This window comes from Bos grunniens, chromosome 12 (genome assembly GCF_055505025.1).
Source record: "Bos grunniens cultivar Pamir isolate PY7600 chromosome 12, Bosgru_T2T1.0, whole genome shotgun sequence".
NCBI classification, from domain to species: Eukaryota; Metazoa; Chordata; class Mammalia; order Artiodactyla; family Bovidae; genus Bos; species Bos grunniens.
The window spans coordinates 73,072,544-73,093,158 of record NC_141176.1 but is presented as its reverse complement, the minus strand read 5'-3'; the positions used below and the strand labels follow the sequence as shown (position 1 = coordinate 73,093,158).

Below are 20,615 nucleotides of genomic sequence, written 5' to 3'. Positions count from 1 at the left end.
CACAAGCAGACATGGATGCTGACAGGTCCAGATCACAAGCTTCTCTGCCGTCTCCCACATGGATCTTCTCTGCTCCCATCAATTTGCTTTTGACTTTGAGCCAATCTCTAGACCTTGCCTCCATCTGATACCATGATTCCTCACTGCTGACTGGGTTATTATTGAGGCTCTTCTCTGGTGGACACAAGCTCACCCCATGGCCCCTGCTGGAGTGGACTTGAAGCTATGCTATGGTTCCAGCAGCAGCTCACCAGGCCAGTAAGGATCAGATCTGTGCTAAAGAAAGCAGCAGTCTGTGGGGGGAGGGCAGGGGGATGGCAGCTCAGTGTGGGTGAGTGGAGGACAAGGCTACAGGAAGGGCTAAGGGACAGAGAGGGAGGCTGCAACCACAGGGCACCATGGGAGGAGGAGGAGATCTCAGAAATACAAACAAGAAAATATGGAAAGGAATGAAATATTGGAGGGTTAGGGCCAGGAAGACAACGCTGATATCCCAGACTTCATATGAATAATCAGATGTCACATATAGTGTCCTGAGTCAGGTTAAGATGGAGCCCTGGATCCCAAGGCCCATCAACCATTATGAGGGAACTTACAACACAGAGAAGAAGTTTCCTGGTATCCCCATTCCATGGTCAATTTCCAAGAAAGATTCACCTACAATGTCACTGATCTAATCTGCATCCATTAGGAGGAAACAGTCCCCCTGACACACTGCCAAAGAAGTCAAGAGCAGATGTGGTGCTAAATCTTTAGCCAGATTTTAAAAAGGCAAATGGCTTAAACTAACCTTTTGTCTTGGGTGAAAGTCTGGATACAGATTCTTCAATACCAGAGGCCTGTCCGACGTATGCCTGAAGTTCACATCGTAAAAGGAAATCATTCTTTCGTTGGGCCAGGATGGTGGTGGACGATACTCAAGTTCCCAGGATGCTTCTTTCACAAGGTCTGTGTATTCAATCACCCTTTCTACTGAAATCATCTGAAACATGTATGACATCTCATGAGTTAGTATCAGAGGGTCTTGTTTATGGATGTTCAGAGATTGTAAATGAAACCTTCTGCTTTTATATAGTTCAGAACAACCTAGATCTCAGCATCCACAAAGGACAGAAGTAGGAGTCTGATAAGGCCTTGGATGATTTAAAAACTTGTTCATCATCTTCAACTCTTTCACATATGACTATTTCCTTCAATTTTATATTAAAGCTAAAAAATTAAAGAAATGCATGGTAAAATTTTATTGATCCTCCTTTCACATCTGAATTAAAAAAAAAAAGAATATTTTCAAAGAAAATAATACTTTTGGACACCAACTAGTAATGTGTGGCCACAGAAGGGCCACGTGTTATAGATGAACAGAACTGGATGGTCATCAAACCTCATTTTAATAATCAGTAATTTTCTACTCTGTTATGAGCTTTCCTGATAGCTCAGTTTGTAAAGAATTTGCCTGCAATGCAGGAGACCCTGGTTCAGTTCCTGGGTTGGGAAGTTCCCCTGAAGAAGGGATAAGCTAACCACTCCAGTATTCTTGGCCTTGTCTTGTGGCTCAGCTGGTAAAGAATCCTCCTGCAATGCAGGTGACCTGGGTTTGATCCCTGGGTTGGGAAGACCCCTAGAGAAAGGAAAGGCTATCCACTCCAGTATTCTGGCCTGGAGAATTCCATGGACTATATAGTCCATGGGGTCGCAAAGAGTCAGACACAACTGAGCGACTTTCACTATTTCTACTCTGTTAGAAGAAAGATATGGAAAAATTTCATTTTTATTGTTTTTCTCCCTTTAGGAAAAGGTACAAATATTCAAAAGTGTATAATGTTTCTTCTAAAGAACGATGACTCCACACCTTAGAAAGCATATTCTGAGAGGGAGCCTATCCTACCAGGAAGAAGGGCCACCAGCAAATTCGTTCGGTGTTCAACACACACAAAAATAAATGATAAAATGGGGGATGGGTGGGGGAACATAGTAATTAAATAAACCTCAAAATATTGGATTATTTTATTTTACCAAAAATGAGGAATTACCCATTAAGAAACAAATGTAAACAGGCTGCTAAGAAATGAGCTTATATTGTCTCCAGAATTTCAGAACCTCCCTCCTACAGGAGGTTGTATTTGGAGACAGTTTGTGATGAATACAAAACCTTCTGACATGGCATACACATGACTGAGAAAAATATGTATATATTTTATTTTACATTAACTTTAAGCACATGGAAAGTGAAAGTGAAACTTGCTCAGTCATGCCCAACTCTTTGCAACCCCATGGACTGTAGCCTGCCAGGCTCCTCTGTCCATGGGGATTCTCCAGGCAAGAATACTGGAGTAGCTGTTCCCTTTTCCATGGGATCTTCCCAACCAAGGTATTGAACCTGAGTCTCCTGTGGCTCCTGCATTGCAGGAGGATTCTTTACCTTCTGAGCCACCAGAGAAGCCCTTAAAAAGATGGAGGACAATGTAAAAAAAACTTTGTAAAATGATGTAAAAATAACACTTTTATTATTTTACGTAAGAATTGCTTTTATGTCATATAACAGCAAGGAGACCTGAAAAGGCTAAGAACAGAAAAATAAACATCACCGTGTTCTCAACTTCCGCACTTTGCCTGACACACCACTGGAAGATACTGATAAGTGTGATGGTTAGTGACAAGACGAGGCCAACATGCCCAGCATCCAAAGCTAAATGAGGAAGAAGAAGAAGAAGAAAGTCAGTCTCCTTCTCAACCCTTCACACAGGTCCTTCTGTCACTCTACAAAGAAGACTCCTTTATTTTTATGATTTTTATTTGAGTGTAGTTGATTTACAAAGTTGTGTTAGTTTCAGGTATACAATAAAGTGAATTAGCCAGACATATGTAATCTGCTCTTTAAAAATTATTTTCCAACATACATCATTACAGAGTACTAAATAGAGTTCCCTGTGCTATACAGTAGGTCTTTTTTAGTTATTTATTTTATATATAGTAGTGAGAAGACTCCTTTATAATATTTAAGTCATTTGCATGTAATGATAGTATTACTCATAATATTACTTCTGTTGTATGAGACAATAATAAAGTTAAAAAAAAAAACAAAAAAAACTCTATGAGGGACTTTCCTGGTGGTCCAATAGCTATGACTCCGAGCTCCCAATGCAGGGGGTCCAGGTTCAATCCCTGGTCAGGGAACTAGATAGACTCCACATGCCACAACTAAGAGTTCACATGCTGCAACTAAAGTCCTGCCTGTTACAACTAAGACTGAAGATCCTGCATGCCCCAACTAAGACCCAGTACAGCCAAATAAATAAGTAATTTTTTAAGAATATTATGAATTTAGAAAGAACTAACAAAGCTGTTAAACCACAGAGGATGAAATAGTTGTATGGCATCACCAACTCAATGGACATGAGTTTGAGAAAACTCCGGAAGTTGGTGATGGACAGGGAGACCTGGTGTGCTGCAGTCCATGGCGTCACAAAGAGTCAGACACGACTCAGCAATTGAACTGAACAAAGTTGTTGTTCAGTCACTAAGTCATGTCTGACTCTGTGTCTCCATGGACTGCAGCACACCAGGCTTCCTGTCCTTCGTTATCTCCTGGTGTTTGCTCAAACTCATGTCCATCAAGTCAGTGATACCATCCAACCATCTCATCTTCCGCCACTCCCCTCTTCTCCTGCCTTCAATCTTTCTCAGTATCAGGGTCTTCTCTAATGAGTCAGCGCTTCTCATCAGGTGCTCAAAGTATTGGAGCTTCGCCTTCAGCATCAGTCCTTCCAGTGAATATTCAGGGTTGATTTCCTTTAGGATTGACTGGTTTGATCTCCTTACAGTTCAAAGGACTCTCAAGAGTCTTCTCAAAACCACAGCTTGAAAGCATCAGTTCTTTGGTCCTCAGCCTTTTTTAATGGCCCAGCTCATACATCTGTTGACAACTCTTACATGACTACTGGAAAAAATATACCTTCACTACGTGGATCTTTGTTGGCAAAGTGATGTCTCTGCTTTGTAATAGTCTGTCTAGATTTGTCATAACTTTCTTTCCAAGAAGCAAACATCTTTTCATTCATGGCTACAGTCAGTTTGAAGTGATTTTTGGAACCTAAGAAAATAAAATCTGTTACTGTTTTTAATTTTTCCCCAGATGGGACCAGATATCATGATCTTAGTTTTTTGAATGTTGAGTTTCAAGCCAGCTTTTCCACTCTGCTCTGTCACTTTCATCAAGAGGCTTCTCACTTTCTGTCATTAGAATGGTATCATCTACATATCTGTGGTTATTGATATTTCTCCCAGAAATCTTGATTCCAGCTTGTGCTTCATCCAGCCCAGCATTTTGCATGATGTATTCTGCATATAAGTTAAATAAACATAGTGACAATATACAGCCTTGTCATTCTCCTTCTCCAGTTTTGAAGCACTCCATTGTTCCTTGTCCAGTTCTGTTTCTTCTTGACTTGCATACAGGTTTCTCAGGATACAGGTAAGATGGTCTGGTATTCCTATCTCTTTCAGAATTTTTCACAGTTTGTTGTGATCTACACAGTCAAAGCCTTTCACATAGTCAATGAAGCTGATGTTTTTCTGGAATTCCCTTCATTTCTCTATGATCCAGGGAATACTGGCAATTTCATCTCTGGTTCCTCTACCTTTGGTAAACCCAGCTTGTCCAGCTGGAAGTTTCTGGTTCATGCACTGCTTAAGTCTTGTTTGAAGGAATTTGTGTATAACCTTACTAGCATGCAAAATGAGTGCAAATGTATCATAGTTTGAACATTCTCTGGGATTGCCTTTCTTTAGGATTGGAATGAAAACTAACCTTTTCCAATCCTGTGGCCACTGTTGAATTTTCCAAATTAGCTGGTATATTAAGTGCCGCACTTCAACCGAATCACCTTTTAGGAGATTAAACTGCTCAGCTAGAATTCCATTACCTTCACTAGCTTTGTTCGTAGTAAAGCTTTGAAGTTAAGGTCCACTTGACTTCACAGTCCAGGATGTCTGGGCTTAGATGAGTGACCACATCATCATAGTTATCCAGGTCATTAAGATCTTTTTTGTACAGTTATTCTGTGTATTCATGCCATCTCTTCCTAATCTCTTCTGCTTCTCTTAGATCCTTACCATTTTCATCCTTTATCATATTAATCCCACCTGGATTGAGATACACTTGACAGTATAACATAGGTGAGGATGCCATTGCTCAGATTTTTATCCTTATACTTCAATTATCATTATGTAATTTCACTATGTCCAATGTATCTGCTATTGAAATCACAAAAACAAGACAATGGGTTTTGCAAAACTAGGCAATGCTTTTAAATCTAACAAATTAATCTCATTTTTGCATTAAAGACTGTGATTCAGGGTTATTGTTATGGAATAGTGAGGGATGGTGAATTCATGACACACATTCCAACAATTGCTCATTTGTGACGCACACAGCAGTGAGGATACTGTTTTTGCTACAGAGACTCTTTCTAACACCAGCACACCAGACCCCTACAACCAAGAGATCCAAGTAGCCCTAAGGCTAAAATCTATAACCTAAACAGTCAGTTCAGCTCAGTTGCTCAGTCCTGTCTGACTCTTTGTGACCCCATGAATTGCAGCATGCTAGGCCTCCCTGTCCATCACGAACTCCTGGAGTTCACTCAGACTCACGTCCATCGAGTCAGTGATGCTATCCAGCCATCTCATCCTCTGTCGTCCCCTTCTCCTACTGCCCCCAATCCCTCCCAGCATCAGAGTCTTTTCCAGTGAGTCAACTCTTCGCATGAGGTGGCCAAAATACTGGAGTTTCAGCTTCAGCATCAGTCCTTCCAAAGAAATCCCAGGACTGATCTCCTTTAGAATGGACTGGTTGGATCTCCTTGCAGTCCAAGGGACTCTCAAGAGTCTTCTCCAACACCACAGTTCAAACACATCAATTCTTTGGTGCTCAGCTTTCTTCACAGTCCAACTTTCACATCCCTACATGACCACTGGAAAAACTATAGCCTTGACTAGCCAGAACTTTGTTGGCAAAGTAATGTCACTGCTTTTGAATATGCTATCTAGGTTGGTCATAACTTCCCTTCCAAGGAGTAAGCGTCTTTTAATTTCATGGCTGCAATCACCATCTGCAGTGATCTTGGAGCCCAAAAAGATAGTCTGACACTGTTTCCATTGTTTCCCCATCTATTTCCCATGAAGTGATGAGACCAGATGCCATGATCTTTGTTTTCTGAAAGTTGACCTTTAAGCTAACTTTTTCACTCTCCTCTTTCGCTTTCATCAAGAGGTTTTTTGTATGGATATGAGAGTTGGACTGTGAAGAAGGCTGAGCACCGAAGAATTGACGTGTTTGAACTGTGGTGTTGGAGAAGACTCTTGAGAGTCCCTTGGACTGCAAGGAGATCCAACCAGCCCATTCTGAAGGAGATCAGCCCTGGGATTTCTTTGGAAGGAATGATGCTAAAGCTGAAACTCCAGTACTTTGGCCACCTCATGCGAAGAGTTGACTCACTGGAAAAGACTCTGATGCTGGGAGGGATTCGGGGGAGGAGGAGAAGGGGACGACAGAGGATGAGATGGTGGGATGGCATCACTGACTCGATGGACGTGAGTCTGAGTCAACTCCGGGAGTTGGTGATGGACCGGGAGGCCTGGCGTGCTGCAATTCATGGGGTCGCGAAGAGTCAGACACGACTGAGCGACTGAAATGAACTGAACTGAACTTTCTGCTGTAAGGTTGGAGTCATCTGCATATCTGAGATTATTGATATTTCTCCCAGCAATCTTGATTCCAGCTTGTGCTTCCTCCAGCCCAGCGTTTCTCATGATGTACTCTGCATAGAAGTTAAATAAGCAGGGTGACAGTATACAGCCTTGATGTATTCCTTTTCCTATTTGGAGCCAGTCTGTTCCATGTCCAGTTCTAACTGTTGCTTCCTGACCTGCATATAGGTTTCTCAGGAGGCAGGTCAGGTGGTCTGGTATTCCCATCTCTTTCAGAATTTTCCACAGTTTACTGTGATCCACACAATCAAAGGCTTTGGCATAGTCAATAAAGCAGAAGTAGATGTTTTTCTGGAATTCTCTTCCTTTATCCATGATCCAGCGGATGTTGGCAATTTGATCTCTAGTTCCTCAGCCTTTTCTAAGCTGTACAGAAAGCTTAATAGTAAACTTGGTTCTCTCTATCCAACTACAGGACACTACCTGGGATGTTCAGAAGTCATCCTTCTACAGTTATATAGACCTCAACCCATTCAAAGAAAGATAAAAAGATAAAAGATCTCCATGATGACCTACTGTAAACAAACAAACAAACTACTTAAGCAATCTACAGATTCAATGTAATCCCTATCAAATTGCCAATGGCATTTTTCACAGAATTAGAACAAAAAAGTTTACATTTTGAATGGAAACACAAAATACCATGAATAGCCAATGTAATCTTGAGAAAAACAAAGAAGAAAAATGAAGCTAGGAGGAATCACGCTCCCTGTCTTTAGACTATATTACAAAGCTGCTGCTGCTGCTGCTAAGTCGCTTCAGTTGTGTCAGACTCTGTGCGACCCCATAGACAGCAGCCCACCAGGCTCCCCCATCCGTGGGATTCTCCAGGCAAGAACACTGGAGTGGGTTGCCATTTCCTTCTCCAATGCATGAAAGTGAAAAATGAAAGTGAAGTCACTCAGTCGTGTCCGACCCTCAGAGACCCCATGGACTGTAGCTTTCCAGGCTCCTCCGTCCATGGGACTTTCCCAGGCAAGAGTACTGGAGTTGGGTGCCATTGCCTTCTCTGTATTACAAAGCTACAGTAACTGAAAATGGTACCAAATGCTAAGTGGCACCAAAATCAGAAATACAGATCAACAGAACAGGACAGAAAGTCCAGAGATAACCACCAGGCATCTATGATCACTTATGACAAAGTAAGCAAGAATATACAACAGAGAAAAGACTTTCTTCAATAACTGGTGCTGGGAAAACTGGACAGCTACATGTAAAATAATAAAATTAGAACTTTCCCTAACACCATACACAAAAATAAACTCAAAATGGATTAAAGACATAAATGTAAGACCAGACACTACAAAACTTTTAGATGAAAACATAGGGAGAACTCTCTCTGACATAAATTGCAGGACCTCCTAGAGTAATGAAAATAAAATAAAACATAAACAAATGGGACCCAATTAATCTTAAAAGCTTTTGCACAGCAAAGAAATCCATAAAAAATACCAAAGATAATCTGCAGAATGGGGAGAAATATTTGCAAACAAAGTGACTTACAAGGGATGACTCTCCAAAATATACAAACAGCCCATGCAGTTCAATATAAAATAAATAAATAAATAAACAAAAAATCCAAAAAATGGGCAGAAGATTAAAAGAGGATGTCTCCAAAGAAGAAACACAGATGGCAAAAAAAAAAATGCATGAAAAGATGGTCAACATCTCTAATTATTAGGAAAATGTATATCAAAACTACAGTGAAAAAAAATGAAAAAAAAAAAAAGCAAAAATCTACAGTGAGGTTTCACCTCACACCAGTCAGAATGACCATCATCAAAACAATAAATACTGGAGAGGATGTGGAGAAAAGGGAACCCTCCAACATTGTTGGTGGGAATGTAAACTGGTAAAGCCACTATGGAGAACAATATGGAGTTTCCTTTAAAAACTAAAAAGAGAGCTACCATATGATCCTGCAATCCCACTCCTGGGCATATATCCAGAGAAAACCATAATTCCAAAAGATACATCCACTCTTATGTTCACTGTAGTACTATTTACAATAGCCGGGACATAGAAGCAACCTAAATGTCCATCAACAGAGCAATGGATAAGGAAGATGCACTATTATACATATAGTATAATATTACTCAGCCATAAAAAAGAGTGAAATAATACCATTTGCAGCAACATGGCTGGACCTAGAGATTTTCATACTGAGTGAAGTAAGTCAGACAAAGAGAATATGATATTGCTTATATATGGAATATAACAAAAGGCTACAAATGAACTTATCTACAAAACAGAAGTAGAGTAACAGATGTAGAAAATAAACTTACGGTTAACAGGGGATAAGGGAGGGGAGGGATAAATTGGAAGACTGGGATTGACACATAAATACTACTATATATAAAGTATTAAAATAGATAACTAATAAGAAACTACTGTAAAGTACAGAGAACTCAGTAATGATCTACATGAGAGAGAACCTAAAAAAGAGTGGATATATGTATATGTACAGCAGATTGACTTTGCTGTACATTGGAAACTAAGACAACAGTGTAAATGAACTATACCCCAATAAAACTTGAAATAAAAATGAAAGAATGTCCTGAGCGAGCCAAAGCAGGGGCCCAAGGCACCAAAGGTCTGCTGGAGCAGGCACGTCATACCTGGACTTTGCTCCTAAGGATTCTGAAAGTGAAAAATAGAAATTCTTTTCTAAAAGATAGTTCATTTGAAGTAGTAATCAAAATGCAAATTACTTAAAAAATATACATTCACCCCAGTGTTCATGGGGTATGGAAAAAGAATCTTTAAAAAGTGGATATATGTATAACAGAGTCACTTGGCTGTACACCTGAAGCTAACATATTGTAAATCAACCACATGCCAATCTTTTTTTTTTTTTTTTAATGGCCTCAAAAAGACCTACTGTAAATAAATAAGTAAAAAAAAAAAAAAAGATAAAAGTTCTCATTAAGACACAAACAACTTCTCATGGACCACACTGTGGAGTCACATACTGCAGACACTTTAATACAATTCATTAGAATCAAAGAGTATGTATTAGACATCTATAAAAAGTATAGATGACAAGAGTTTAATAACTACAAAAAAAAAAAGCTAAAAAGTGTAAACATACCACAAGTATTCATATCTTTACTTACTTTCTACCAGAATCAGGGCCCCGAAAGCAACAGCAGTGACAAAGATGGCACAGATGACATCCAGATACACAGCGAGCCATCGGGACGTCGTCAAAAGCAGGAACCAAGCCTCTGGATTTGGAACCATAATAAGTGTAATATATAAACAGAAAAACCATGTTAGCTGCTTCTCATGAGGGAGAATATTTTCTCAGTTGAGCTACAGAAGATTTTACACAGGTAGGACAGCAAAGTTACATACCCAAGGAACCTGAAGATTCTATAAAACTAGGTTCTAACACAAGACAATGAATGTATGGGACACACAGGAATCAGTCCAGGAAGCATGCATTGAAAATTTCAACCCACAGGTTATCAACAGAAATAAGATCACAAGAAGGAAGATGGGAAATCATCTCATCTGTGCATTTCCTGCAGTGCTGGGCCTCAGTGTGAAGATCATCCTCTCACAGGGTCGACTGCTCCCAGCTCTCACACAGCAGAGAGCACAGCTCACACTGTTTCCAGCACCTTCTGCCCTCACCACAGGGCCCTGCAGTGTTTATTCTTAGGAGAGAATGTCTATGTGACCATCAGCTAACAGGAACTGCATGTGACTTTCTTTTTTTTTAATTTAATTTTATTTTTTAACTTTACAATATTGTATTGGTTTTGCCATATATCGAAATGAATCTGCCACAGGTATACATGTGTTCCCCATCCTGAACCCTCCTCCCTCCTCCCTCCCCATATCATCCCTCTGGGTCGTCCCATTGCGCCAGCCCCAAGGATCCAGTATCATGCATTGAACCTGGACTGGCGACTCATTTCATATATGATATTATACATATTTCAATGCCATTTTCCCAAATCATCCCACCCTCTCCCTCTCCCACAGAGTCCAAAAGACTGTTTTATACATCTGTGTCTCTTTTGCTGTCTCGCATACAGGGTTATTGTTACCATCTTTCTAAATTCCATATGTACGCGTTAGTATACTATATTGGTGTTTTTCTTTCTGGCTTACTTCACTCTGTATAATAGGCTCCAGTTTCATCCACCTCATTAGAACTGATTCAAATGTATTCTTTTTAATGGCTGAGTAATACTCCATTGTGTATATGTACCTGCATGTGACTTTCAAAATGCCATTTTTATCTTCAAAATACAATAATTATTGGAAAGTTTAGCTTGGATTTTATAGACTTAGAGGAAATTCTGAATTTTCTACCTAGGGAAAAAAATTCACTGATAAAAACATAATCAAGTGGGTGGCAAATCAGGAAATTATTGCCTCAATCACATCTGCCACCCTCCACTCTCTGAAGAGAGTCAGCAAACCGCAGTCTGGAGGGTGAGAACAGCTACCACCTGGTTCTGTAAATAAACTTTTATTGGAACACAGAAACCGCCATTTTCTGATGTATTATCTTTGCCTATCTTTGTGCTGCAACAGCAAAGGTGAGTAGTTGCAACAGACACAGTACAGCACACAAGCCTACAATATTTTCTATCTGGATCTTCACAAAAAAGAAGTTTGCTGACTCTTACCCTAAAGAGACAGAAATCTACAGGGCACAGTGATACAAGGACAATGCGAGCCAGTCAGGGGAGAAAAGCAGGGGATGACAGGGAAGAAGGGAGCACTGAGGGGATGCTGAGAGGAAGGGGTGGGGGAGGCAGGTGTGCAGAGGGGGATGAGGGGTGACACAGAGAGAGGTGTGGGCAGCCAGGCCACCTGAGAGGGAGGCCAGCCTCAGAAGGGAGCACATCCCATCCTTTGAAACCATCTCCAGAAACTTAACAGACCTGAGTGCAAATCCTGGTGTGCATCAAACAGTTCCTGAAACTTCTGTTCAGCTTTATACGCCCAGATGGTCCAGAGTCCCCGGAGAGAAGATGCTAAGTGGGAAAATACCGGGCTCCGTGCTGGGGAAGCAGAGACAGAGAAGGTCAAGGAGGCTGGATGCAAGGAAACCCACTGCCTCCCGGGCTCTGTAGTCACACATCCCATCAAAGGGAATCCTCCATGTGACCCTCAAATTCCTGCCCACACCAAGCCTCACTTTAATGACCTGGGAATGAAAGATTCTCCTTGAAACTATTTTTGATCAAATTCAAACCACAGCTAGATTTAGATAAAGAAATTCTTGTTCTTTCATCAAGATCCTCTCACACACACCTCCCTCCAAATTTTTCTGGCATCTCACCAGGTGGAAATTGTTGACAATTTTTAAAAAATATATTGAAGTACAGTTGATTTACAATAATGTGCTAGTTTAAGGTATATAGTATAGTCATTCAGTTATTTTTTTTCAGATTATATTTTTATTACAGGTTAATACAAGATACTGAATAAAATTCCCTGTGCTTTGCAGTAATTCCCTGTTGTTGTCTATTTGACACATTAATAGCAGTATGTCTATTAATCCCATACTTCTAACTTGTTCTTCCCTCTTTCCCAATCCCCTCTGCCAACTGTAAGTTTGTTTTTTATGTCTCTGAGTCTATTTCTATTTTGTATACAGATCCATATATAAGTGATATCGTATTTATCTTCCTCTGACTTAGTTTACAAATAATAATATTCCCTAAGTCCATCAATGCTGCTGCAAATGGTAATATTTCATTCTTTTTCATGGGTGAGTAATTACCCTTCACTATTGGGTAGTGAAGTGAAGAATAATGGTAGTGAATTACCATTCACTAATTTTTGAATCAGTAGCCTTTTAAAATTTAATTCCTAATTAGAGTCCTCACCACACTGAATTTTATTGAGTAACCTGTGGGCTGTCTCCTCCTCAGATGAGTAACGTAAGGGCTGGGATAGAGTCAGTACATCCCCCATCCTGCACCAGAGCCAGACACAGGACAGGGTGAGACGAGTAAGGGGAATGGACAGTCTGCTGCCTCCCCTGTCCTGGGCCTCTCCCTGCACCTGAGCCAGGAACCTCTGTGTGGGTCACGGGATCACCCGGTGCTGCACCACCCTTGTGCCCACAGGACCCGGCAGACGAGGAGCCTTTGAACAGTCTTGACTTCCATTCCAGGAACCTGATGGACATTTTATTAACTGCCTGCTAGATACCTGTCCTGGTGTTCTGAGGTCACTGTGGCATGTGACACTCACATCAATCTTTTAGAATCTGACAGTGGCCTTAGTGGCCATTCTCTTTTGAGTGACTACATGTGGGTTTGGGCCTGGTGTCACATGACTGACCATTCATTTCCTGCCTTCTTTTCTAAGAGCACACTGACCACAAGCATCAAGGTCAGGCTCCTGCACATCAGGGAACAGGTGGGCTGCAGGCTGCCAAGCAGGGAGGACATTTCTGGTGGGGTTTTCATTCCTCCAATGAATGAGGCTGTAACTTGCTGTTGTCAGGGACACATAGTGAGCCTGTGACCTCTGTCTGGGGGTGAATGATAACTTGTGCTGTATCAGCAGGAAATACTGACATCACTTTGTTACCTGTGTGTCTCCTAGAGAAGACCTGTTAGTACAATTAGGTTGTTTATGGGAAGTCAGTAATGCATCTTACAGGAGGCTTCAGAGATTTTATAAAATTATGGGGAAAGAATCAAGGGTGAAACTCCAAACTCTTTTCAGGTTCTCACTCTTTAGTCCAGTGTCTGAATGCCTGTCTGATGACAGTTCAGCCAGTACCAACATGCATCTGGGCACTGCACATTTAGAGGGGTTGAGGTACAAATAGGTAAAGACACAGAACCTCCTCTTGTGTTTAGTGTTCCCAATTCTATAAGGAAGGAAGGGGCAGGCTTCCTTCTGTGAGACACTGGGGCTCAGAGAGAATGGGAGACCCTCGGCTGGGGGAGGACAGCATGGGCTAGGGGCCAGGTGACAATCCACTCAGCCCTAGGATGAGATGGTTGGATGGCATCACCAACTCAATGGACATGATGAGTTTGAGCAAACTCTGGGAGATGGTGAAGGACAGAGAAGCCTGCCATGCTGCATGTAGTCCCTGGGGTTAAAGAGTCAGACACGACTGAGGGACTGAACACAACCACCACCACCACCTAGATAGAGAACATAAACATTCTAATCAACTGGCTACCGCATATGGTTATCTGAGGTATGCAGGATGGGGTACCTGGATTAAATGTATTGTCTAACTTGTTTTATTGACTATATATTCCAAAGCCTTTGATGTTGTGGATCACAATAAACTGTGGAAAATTCTGAAAGAGATAGGAATACCAGACCACCTGACCTGCCTCCTGAGAAACCTGTATGCAGGTCAGGAAGCAACACTTAGAACTGGACATGGAACAACTGACTGGTTCCAAACAGGAAAAGGAGTACATCAAGGCTGTATATTGTCACCCTGCTTATTTAACTTATATGCAAAGTATATCATGAGAAATGCTGGGCTGGATGAAGCACAAGCTGGAATCAAGATTGCTGGGAGAAATATCAATAACCTCAGATATGCAGATGACACCACCCTTATGGCAGAAAGTGAAGAGGAACTAAAAAGCCTCTTGATGAAAGTGAAAGAGGAGAGTGAAAAAGTTGGCTCAAAGCTCAACATTCAGAAAACGAAGATCATGGCATCTGATCCCATCACTTCATGGGAAATAGATGGGGAAACAGTGGAAACAGTGGCTGACTTTATTTTTCTGGGCTCCAAAATCACTGCAGATGGTGACTGCAGCCATGAAATTAAAAGACGCTTACTCCCTGGAAGGAAAGCTATGACCAACTTAGATAGCATATTAAAAAGCAGAGACATTACTTTGCCAACAAAGGTCCCTCTAGTCAAGGCTATGGTTTTTCCAGTAGTCATGTATGGATGTAAGAGTTGGACTGTGAAGAAAGCTAAGCACCAAAGAACTGATGTGTTTGGACTGTGGTGTTGGAGAAGACTCTTGAGAGTCCCTTGGACTGCAAGGAGATCCAACCAGTCCATTCTAAAGGAGATCAGCCCTGGGTGTTCTTTGGAAGGAATGATGCTAAAGCTGAAACTCCAGTACTTTGGCCACCTCATGCGAAGAGTTGACTCATTGGAAAAGACTCTGATGCTGGGAGGGATTGGGGGCAGAAGGAGAAGGGGACGACAGAGGATGAGATGGCTGGATGGCATCACCAACTCGATGGACGTGAGTTTGAGTGAACTCCAGGAGTTGGTGATGGACAGGGACGCATGTCGAGCTGCAATTTATGGGGTCGTAAAGAGTCGGACACGTCTGAACCACTGAAATGAACTGAACTTAACTTGTTTCAGACTACTCGGTGCAAAAAATCCAAATAATCCACAGTGATGGTCCAAAGTTCTCAGACTCTCCAGATCAAATACTGAGAAAATTGTGTACTGCTTCTTGACAAAAGCCTCAGGAGGAGCCTATTTCTCCACTTCCATGTGAATGGGAAATAGCCCTTGCCCCATGCAAAAATTCTGTCAAATATTCTTTCTGGAACAACCTCTCTCTCAATGTGCCAGAGACCTGCTTTGCGACAAGACTATTTGAATGACTCCATCTCATGAGGGGCCTCAAACCATAAAACGTCTGAACCCCGTCTACACAGAAGACTGGATGGAGCTCATCACTTCCTCTTCTGCCTCCCCAGGTCCTACCATCCCACTGAGTCATATAGGTAGAACTGCACACACACCTGGACTCTACTGGTCCCCATCCATCCAAACACCTCGCCAAACTTCACCTCACAGGAGGTTAGCTGCTTCTCTTGATGAGTGAAAACGTCTTCTACAGGTTTTATGAAACTGATGATCACAATTCTTTTTGCAAATAAAGGTAAGTACCTCAAGTGTTTATTATTAAAAACAAAACATACAAATGCCACAATAAAACTCCTCTGACTGGATGAACTGAGATTTTTTTTCCACTTAGTAGATACAGAGAAGCATGAGACTCAACATGCGTCTGTTCTTGGCTTGGTTTCTAGAAGGTTAAGTTGGTATTAATCTCCAATAATTATTCACGGTTGAGGTCTCTGATGCAAACATATTCTCTCCTTACTTTTTGGTTATTTTTATAACTTTTAAAAATATATAACAATCTATTTTCCTTATTTTTGTTTTAATACTGATGAAATGTGTGCAATAATAAGAGAAAAATTTGAATATTTCATCATCTGTGATTACCTGTAGAATAGACTAATGAATCATAAAATGTGTTCCCCATTATTCTGTTTTTTGCTGCACCTTGCAGAATGTGGTTTCCCAACAAGGACTAAACTGGTTGCCCCCACAGTGGAAGCACAGAGTCTTAACCACAGGACCACCAGGGATGCCTCTGTTGCCCATTATTCTAAAACTCGGAAGGTGAATGGAGTTATCAACTAAATACATACTGAACCGATCCCCCTCCTGAGTTCTCCTAGGGGATTATTTTCAGCATCATTTCTATGAATAGCTTTGAGAAAGGGGAACACAAACAGTGTGGTTCAATTCAGTTCAGTCGCTCAGTTGTGTCAGACTCTGTGTGACCCCATGAACCGCAGCACGCCAGCCCTCCCTGTCCATCACCAACTCGTGGAGTCCACCCAAACCCATGTCCATTGAGTCGGTGATGCCATCCAACCATCTCATCCTCTGTCGTCCCCTTCTCCTCCTGCCCTCAATCTTTCCCAGCATCAAGGTCTTTTCAAATGAGTCAGCTCTCCGCATCAGGTGGCCAAAGTATTGGAGTTTCAAACGCTTCAAAATCAGTCCTACCAATGAACACCCAGGACTGATCTCCTTTAGGATGGACTGGTTGTATCTCCATGCAGTCCAAGGGACTCTCAAGAGTCTTCTCCAACACCATAGTTCAAAAGCATCAATTCTTCCCCACTCAGCTTTCAAACAGTGTGGTTATCACCCCAAATACTGAAAATGACAAAGAGCAGACATGAAAATAAAAGGGCTTATCTTTTCAATAGGGCTCCCCTGGTGACTTAGATATCAGAGTCCACCAGCAATGCAGGAGAGCTGGGTTCAACCCCTGGGTCAGGAAGATCCTCTGGAGAAGGGAATGGCTATCCACTCCAGTATTCTTGCCTGGGGAATTCCATGGACAGAAGAGCCTGGTGGGCTACAAACCATGCAGACTCAAAAAGTCAGACATGATTAAGCAACTAACACACATCTTTCCAATACTTTTAACAACTGCAACTTACTAGAACATGTGAAAGAATATTTTTTTCAAATATATCATTTTAACATATATTTCCTGAGGTCTCCTTTCCTTTCCCTTATCTTTTCCTTTCCTTGTCATTTCTGGTAACTTTCAGTTCAGTTCAGTTCAGTCGCTCAGTCGTGTCTGACTCTTTGCGACTCCATGAACCACAGCACGCCAGGCCTCCCTGCCCATCACCAATTCCCAGAGTTTACCCAAACTCATGTCCATTGAGTCAGTGATGCCATCCAACCATCTCATCCTCTATCATCCCCTTCTCCTCCCACCTTCAATCTTTCCCAGCATCAGGGTCTTTTCAAATGAGTCAGCTATTCATATCAGGTGGCCAAAGTATTGGAGTTTCAGCTTCAACATCAGTCCTTCCAATGAACACTCAGGACTGATCTCCTTTAGGATGGCCTGATTAGATTTTTTTGCAGTCCAAGGGACTCTCAAGAGTCTTCTCTCCGACACCACGGTTCAAAAGCATCAATTCTTCAGCGCTCAGCTTTCTTTTGAAGAACAATTCTCTATTTTCCTTCTACATTAGTTCCAACATGATTAAATACTTTCAATAATGGTATTAACAGAGTGGATACTCTGTGTTAGGACATAGGTCATGAACAAGACAGAAATGGTTCCTGTCCTCATGGTGCTCACGTCCATCCTCCTTGGGATAAAATGCAAAGGGCAGCTGACCCGCTGCCAGCTCCATTTGCCTTAAGGGCCAAACCTACTCTCAGGGGCCATAACTTTCAATCACCTAATGTTAACAGTGAGAAATACCATAGAACAGTCTGCAGAGTTTCAGGGGTCTGGTTAATTGAGGCATAAATGGAAGACAGACTGCACTGCCATCCCAACCTGAGAGCCCTGGTACTCACTTGTACATTCCAGGCGTTTCACATCTCGTGATGTCTCTAAGAAATATCGCCGAAGAAAAAAGAAAATGATGCCAAGGGGAATCACAGGTATAGCAGTCCAAGGAATTGCAGCTACCATCACGCCCACCACACCAATCACAAGTAGAAATGTCTGAAATAGCGAAAATACAGAGGCCTTCATGTCAAGGATACTTTTAAAAGATAAATTTTATTGATTTGTTAGGATTAAACTCCTTTTCTTGAAACTTGTTGAAACAGCAGGGAATGCTTTCCCTTCCAAAGAAATAGAAGTATAGGTGGTCCTCATGATGTTTATTGCATGCACCAAACACTCTGATAAGAACTTTCTAGGTATCAGCTCTTGTGATACACTCAGTAGCCCTTTGAGGCAGGAATTATTATTTTTAACAGATGAGACTATTTGAGGCTCAGAGAGTAGGAGCTGCATCTCAAACTATCAGGAGTCAGCAGGTGTTACTAGAGAAAGGAGTGAGCAAGCATTACAGATGAGGAATCCAGATGCTTCAGCTATCCATGTAGGGATAAAGAAATGGTTAATCACTTTCACTTTTCACTTTCATGCATTGGAGAAGGAAATGGCAACCCACTCCAGTGTTCTTGCCTGGAGAATCCCAGGGACGGGGGAGCCTGGTGGGCTGCCGTCTATGGGGTTGCACAGAGTTAGACATGACTGCAGCGACTTAGCAGCAGCAGCAGCAATTACAAATTCAGTGTAACGTATCTAGTAACAGTATTATCTAATTTTACAAATGGAGACAGTGAGGCACAGAGGGAGGAAAAGTAACTTGATGGAAACTGCAAAGCCTAAGTCACGGACCTGGGAACCCCATGTCATGAGCCATTATGACATATTTAAGCTTTCCTCCAACATACAACCATCTTTCTGTCATTATACTAAGTATTTAAAATGCCCATTCCAAAGGTTAACTATTATAACAACACCAGATTCCATTTACAATGTGTGTACTGTGTGTAAGGCCCTGTGTTGGGTTCCATGAATATTCTCTTAATCATCACATTATCCCCTGAGATGATTTTCTCTTAGGAAATGATCTAGGTCTAAAAAAGATATCAGGTAGAATAGAAAATGAAATCATTGGTTGATGCTGATTTAAGCATCCATCTTTATCAGGAAAAGTATGATGATACTCTGGAGGACAGTATCAGGCAATAAGAATGCAATCAACACTTAGTGTCTGCCTGCTATGAAAGTCGGGTGAAGTGGTAGGGACTAGCAGATTCACCCAGTTTTGACCAAGGCCTCTGAAGTTTATGATCTCAGGTGGATACAAATCCATGGTGATATTCACAGGGGGATGGGGAAACACAGGGAAGAATACCTGAATATTTTTAGACAATTCTAAGACTTATGACTGATTTTATAGGCTTGTTTAACAAATATAAAGAATGGCATGAATGATTTGCAGGCAGTAATCACAGTTAATGGAAATTTTGACCAAAAAGGAGCTGGGATGAGAAGGTTGAGACACTTATCTGAGTTAACACTGGATATTCTTTACAGATAAGAAATAATGAAGTTGGGAGGGTAAGTGGTTGTCCTAAAGTTTCCCAGTAAGGTATTGCTTATCCTGGAGAAGGAGAGGAGCAGTTTGTGCTCAGGGAATCCCAGAGCCACAGCTGCAGGCAGGAGGAACAAACAACCAGAACTGTGACTCTGTGGCCAGGAGCCCTTGGGAACCAAACTGCATGATCTGGATGGAGACCCATGTGCTTTTCTGTTTCTCCCTGTCTCTGCTGTGGTATCAAAAGAAAACTCAGAGTGAAGAGCATGGAGTTCTGAAGGAATAAATGATAATCTTAAGTGGAGAAAAGTAGGGCTGTCTGACCGCCCTCCTATTAGACCTACAGAAAACAATTTCTTTCATCCACTGGCTTGACTGTGCATCCTACCAGGCTACAACCTTCATGTTCATAGGGAGGGGTCCTTCCAGCTCCTTCTATGTCTAGCCTTTAGGTCACTTGGCTTGCCATTGTTTTTTGTCAAAAACAAAAACTACACCTAAAGTGTTAATTATTAAAAGAAAAAAACCCAAATTACTGGTTTTTAGCAGACTTGCATCATTTGATGAACAACATTCATCCGTTTCAATAATCTGGCTCTCCCCAGGTGGCTTCCCTGGTGGATCAGTCATTAAAGAATCTGACTGCTATGCAGGAGACCCAGGTTTGGTCCCTGGGTCAGGAAGTTCCCCTGGAGAAGGAAATAGCAACTGACTCCAGTATTCTTGCCTGGAACATCCCATGGACAGAGGAATCTGGCATGCTAGAGTCCATGGGGTCAAAAAAAGTCAGACAAGACTGAGTGACTAAACCACTCCAGGTGAGGGCCTTTTATGACTAACCCAGCCTGGCACGTAGCCTGGGAAGCAGAGGTGAGATCAAAATGAAGGGCTCCATGGAAGCTGTGCCAATGCTTTTTCCTTAGGTACCCACTGAAGACCCATTACTAATGCTCTCAGAACCTCTGGAGTTAGGTTCAGATTTCATGGCCCTAAATTCTAAAGCAATTCAAAGAGGGTGCCTCTAACAGCTTTATTATACACACACACACACACACACACACACACACACACACACACACAACATATTGGTTTCCCAAGTGGCTCAGATGGTAAAGAATCTGCCTGTAATGCAGGAGACCCAGGTTTGATCCCTGGGTTTGGAAGATCCCCTGGAGAAGGGA

At 41.7% G+C, this 20,615-nt stretch overlaps 1 protein-coding gene across 1 annotated transcript in view; it reads right to left on the bottom strand.

Annotated features, from left to right (window-relative positions):
- Positions 1-748: 748 nt before the first annotated feature.
- LOC147361892 (ATP-binding cassette sub-family C member 4-like) overlaps positions 749-20,615 on the bottom strand; it is a 111,719-nt gene continuing 91,852 nt past the window's right edge. The window contains exons 21-25 of the mRNA XM_086330217.1: positions 17,891-18,041; positions 11,673-11,792; positions 9,885-9,995; positions 2,586-2,686; positions 749-982 (exon numbers count right to left, since the gene is read on the bottom strand). Of these exons, the coding sequence (XP_086186343.1) occupies positions 764-982; positions 2,586-2,686; positions 9,885-9,995; positions 11,673-11,792; positions 17,891-18,041 (702 nt within the window). The 3' untranslated portion in view covers positions 749-763. The remainder of the gene's footprint in view (positions 983-2,585; positions 2,687-9,884; positions 9,996-11,672; positions 11,793-17,890; positions 18,042-20,615) is intronic.